Source organism: Notothenia coriiceps, unplaced genomic scaffold (genome assembly GCF_000735185.1).
Source record: "Notothenia coriiceps isolate Sejong01 unplaced genomic scaffold, NC01 NC01_scaffold00033838, whole genome shotgun sequence".
NCBI lineage: Eukaryota > Metazoa > Chordata > Actinopteri > Perciformes > Nototheniidae > Notothenia > Notothenia coriiceps.
Genome location: NW_011366539.1, coordinates 85,667 through 90,858, shown reverse-complemented (window position 1 = coordinate 90,858; position 5,192 = coordinate 85,667). Strand labels below are relative to the sequence as shown.

The following is a 5,192-nucleotide window of genomic DNA, read 5'->3' as shown; positions in this document are numbered from 1 at the left end:
TTTGAACAGTGGTTCAATTTACCCCCTGACCTGGATCAACCTACCCCTACACTGGGGCAAGTTGAGCCACAAAACTTTTTTTTAGGGGTGCACCGAATGGGTAATTCTTGGCCGAAACCGATGCCGAAAATAGGAAACAGTTGGCCGAAAACCGAATGCCGAAAATGATTAATAGAAATATATATATATATATATATATATATATATATGTATATTGTAATTGAACAATATACATATAAATATAATAGGATAAACAATAACAGAATGTAAAATGAAATGCTGTACAGTGAAAGGAAATTTATGTAGTATGCAAATGTCAAATAGCGCTAATGCAATGTTATAAAGTACATTTATTCAATGCTTCAGTACTATTTTGAGGTACTTGTACTTTACCTGAGTATTTTCATTTTATGCTACTTTATACTTCTACTCTACTACACAAACACATATTGTATTTTTTACTACACTACATTTATTTGACAGCCTTAGTAACTAGTGACTTTGCAGATTAAACAGAAGTTTGCATAAAAAACACAGAAAGCTATAAAATATTATATTTTATAGTTAAACTAGTCAACAGTCTGTACGAGGCAAGCTTGATGCATTATCCAACCATGCAATAGAATAGACTGATGATTAAATGGCATCTTTAAAAGGAAATAATAATAATAATTTTCTCATTTAAATGCATTTTGAATTTTTTTTTAAAACAATTCTGCTAATTTTTGCTTTAACTTTAAATATTTTCACTATATTTTCATGATAATTCTAATTTACGTATACCCAGGTAACATTTCCAATGCAGTACTTATTCAATATTAGTATTTTTACAGTGTGCTATTACTTGTACTTCTTCCACCACTGCATACAGGGCAGTTTCCCATCCTATGTAACTGCATGCACATTGCACTTTAGTAAGTGACTAGAATATAAATCTTGTTTATCTGCAAGTCAACTGGGATGCAGAACATTTATCTAACATTGATTTTGTAAGTATTTCCTTCATAAGACCTTATATGCATCACATCTTAGCATCATCCGTGCAGCCTAATTGAATTTAACATGATGCATTTTGCAGTATTTACAGAATCCATGCATTAATTAAGAGACAGAAAGCACACATGAATTATCTCCATATGTTAGAAACATGAACACAGACCGACCTGTGGAGCTGTCCTGGGTGCACGTGGAGCTGGAGGTCGCCATGGTGATCAGGCTATGATGGAGGAGGACATCCTGAGCTCAGTATGGAGAAGAGAGAGGATCCATTGTGTTTAACAGGGTCTAGTTTCTGCACACAGAAAGGATGCTCTCCGTTGCATTGGAAAACAAACAGAGCAGCTTCCTGGTTACCACGTGACTCCACTATCACGTGACTAGTGTTTGTTGCTAGGGAAACACTGGAAAACATCACAAAAAATGTTAGACAAAGAAAAGAAAATAACGAACGTAACAGACGGTAAAATTTTCCCATATACATTTAAATACAATAAAAATATTACCTTCTGTTATTTTTCATAAAATATTTGTGAAGTAGGCCTAGGGGAGAGTGGGGTAAGTTGAGCCATTTTTTTGTTATGCTGTCCTCTAAGCAAGGAGAAATGAGTAACACATAGTAAAAATGAAAACACACACAGTCTATATTTCAGGATGTCTCCTATCAATGGCAATGATAATAATTAATATTTGATCAAGGGCAGTGAAAATATTACTTCTTTTAAAAAAAAAAGTAGGGATGCACCAAATATTCGGCCACCGAAAATTATCGGCCGAAAGTTGTTAAAAAGGCCCTTTCGGCTAAATGTTTTATGGACCCATAATAGTGATTATTATTTAAGTTAAGTTTTGCCATAATCATGTCTTTTTCCATAATCAGGTAGATGAACAACATTTNGCTAAAGTACACTATAAAGGAACTACACATGCCTTCACCTCACCACTGCTAAGCTAAAGGGCGGCTAATGTTCTTTGAGGGATTGTTTGAATGACGTGCTGAACATTAGCCGCCCTTTAGCTTAGCAGTGGTGAGGTGAAGGCATGTGTAGTTCCTTTATAGTGTACTTTAGCTTTTTACTTAACTAAAATCATAAAAGTGGTGTTAATATGTGGAGATTATCCTGCTGGACAAAGCGTGTAAGTATCATTAATGTGTGTTTGCCACGGATCTTATTTTCTACAATATTCCAAAATTCAATGGAAAAATCCCATTGATTTTTCTCAAGGGAACCAGTGAGATGCTGCCTTCCAGGTCAGCCTACAGTACAAATAAAATGTCATCCCTGCTCGACTCTGGCTAAATATATTTTATTCTCTTTCTTTTTTTGTCATAGATCCTGATTGTGACTCTGAGAGCTGCGTTTCCTAACGTCATCCGCTTCTGTTGCTGCGTAGCGGCCATTTATATGGGCTACTGCTTCTGTGGGTGGGTTGTGCTGGGGCCCTATCATGCCAAGGTACGTACACACACACACACACACACACACACACACACACACACACACACACACACACACACACACACACACACACACACACACACACACACACACACACACACAGAATGAGCAAGCATGAGTCATTCAGACAGTCAGGAAGTCACCATGGCTTAATTCCCATAAACTGCCTCCAGCACGTCATTGTTATAGCTCTGTAAGATTAGTGAGCCAAGGAAAGTGACATTTATTCAATCTGAGTCATAATAACATGTGATGGATTTAGCTTGCAACGTGTTGTTCTGGTAGAAAAGGAGCAATGCAGCAACAAGTAGAAAGAATAACACTTGCAATAATTGAAACAATACACACAAACAGTTGTTTTTTAAATACAAAAGCCATCTCAATACTGCATTAATAACGTGTGTTCCTGTGTGTAGTTCCGCTCCCTGTCCATGGTGTCACAGTGCCTCTTCTCTCTGATCAACGGAGACGACATGTTTGTGACGTTTGCTGCGATGGAGCAGAGCAGCCCTCTGGTGTGGATCTTCAGCCAGGTCTACCTCTACACCTTCATCTCGCTCTTCATCTACATGGTGCTGTCGCTGTTCATCGCCCTCATCACCGGAGCCTACGACACCATCATGGTACGATTTCTGTCAGTCATTCTCTCGTCTTCGTGCATTTAAGGCCAGGCCTGTGGGGAAATAAATTAGACTCATACAGAATACATGATGGTAAATCTGAGGTAAAGTAGGAGTATCAGGACAGGAGTGAAATTGAAACAGGGAGAAAGATTTATTTTAAATGTTTGTATTTCAAGAATTCAGTTTATATCTAGAGAATGAAAGTCAACATTTTCATAATAGTGTTGAATTCATTTAAAAAGAAATATTGAGAATAAAGTGAAAATGTTGTGAAAATAAAGGAGGAAAAACCTTTTTAGGAAGTCAAAAGATTAAGGATAAAGTCAAAATGTGGAGATCAGAGTTGAAAAACATTTTGACAATAAAGTTTGTCGAGATACAATTCAGGGAATAAAGTGAAAATATTGAGAAACAAGTCGATTTATTGTTAATAAACTTGAACGAATAAAATCAACATTACCCAAATAAATCAAACAGTCAAAATATTGTGGATGAAGTTAAAAAATTAAGAATAAAGTCAAAAAATTGCCAATAAAATAACAATATGGTTAAGAATAGCATTTCTAGAATAAACACAAACAATTCAGAGAATAAAAAAAGATAGATAGATGTATACTTTATTGATCCCAATTTGGGAAATGCGTTTGTTACTGAAGCAGCAGTGTGTTCAGACATTAAAATACAAATACTTAAAAAGTGGAATAGAGAGAAAAAAACAATAAAATGAAAAATATTATATCAAATCAAAATAAAATATGATGTCCAAAATACTACAGGAGCATACTATATCTACATAGGATGGTATATCATGTGTAGATTAGAAACTTACAGCAGAAATCTTGGGAATGAAGTCAAACCGTCAGGAAAAAAGTAATAATGTAAAAAATGAATGTTTTTGATTGATTGATTTTATTTCGAACAAGTAAAATAAAAAAAACAAAAACAAATGTTGCAGTGCATATTCATGTAAAACAAATCAAAACATAGAAATGACAAAACAAAAAATGACATTTACAACAACAACAGCATTATCAACATAAACAGTGCCACATCTAATGTTCGAAAAGAAGTGAGAAGAAGTATAATTTATTTAATACCACCCCCTTGCCCTAAATGATTTATTTATAATTTGTAATCTGCAATAATTATCATTTTTATGCATTATTATTGATATTATTAGTATTATTAATCGGCTTTATCTGTTGATTGACATATATACATATACACATATACATACACATACATACACTGATATACATATATGCACACATACATATACACACCTACATACTCACACATATACACATACACATCGTCTCAAAAGTTGCTAACTTTTGAGAATAAGTCTAGCTAACTAGCATTAGCGTAACAAGTTGGACTCGAAATAGAAAACAAACAACACATCATCCTCCTCATGTATTTCCCTTATACTGCAGTCCTCTCTATGACTTATTAGTAAAACAGTTATACTCTTCTCCTGTATGAATCCCTCGATGGGTCAGTATGTAGAACATTTGAAATATTGAACCTTCCTCTCGTCTCCTCCTTAGGCTCAGACGAAGGAGCAGGTCCGAGTCAGCGCTCTGCACCAGTTCATCTCCGAGTGCAACGACACACCGAGCTCCGGAAAGTTCAGAGGACCAGAAGGATCCTCGTGCTCCTTCCTCTGCTGCTGTGAGTGGTGAGGAGGACGAGGAGGAGGAGGAGGAGGAGGAGGAGGAGGAGGATGATGATGATGATGATGATGAGGAGGAGTAGGATGATGATGATGATGATGTGTGTGTGTGTGTGTGTGTGTGTGTGTGTGTGTGTGTGTGTGTGTGTGTGTGTGTGTGTGTGTGTGTGTGTGTGTGTGTGTGTGTGTGTGTGTGTGTGTGTGTGTGTGTAAAGCACTATATTTCCTGTGACAGCTTCAAACACCCAGCAGGGACTCTGAATGCGTCGATAGAGAGAAGCGACTGACCTTGAACCCTCTGTCCTTTGCTGTCTGAAATTGTTGCATTTCGATTTGTCCGGGAACGCCTGAACGCACCGCACACAGGCCCAATTACCTGCTCGGGCTTTTGTACTGTATGAATAATTTATGGTCTCTTTGTGAAATGTCAGTTTGTCA

The 5,192-nt window shown here is 36.5% G+C and overlaps 1 protein-coding gene across 1 annotated transcript; it reads left to right on the top strand.

Annotated features, from left to right (window-relative positions):
- Nucleotides 1–1,147: 1,147 nt before the first annotated feature.
- LOC104961839 (mucolipin-1-like) lies at nucleotides 1,148–4,826 on the top strand. The gene is made up of 4 exons (XM_010790187.1): nucleotides 1,148–1,207; nucleotides 2,331–2,453; nucleotides 2,873–3,079; nucleotides 4,630–4,826. Exons 1-4 carry the CDS (start codon nucleotides 1,148–1,150, stop codon nucleotides 4,762–4,764), a joined length of 525 nt encoding a protein of 174 aa, XP_010788489.1. The 3' UTR covers nucleotides 4,765–4,826.
- The last annotated feature ends 366 nt before the right edge of the window (nucleotides 4,827–5,192 follow it).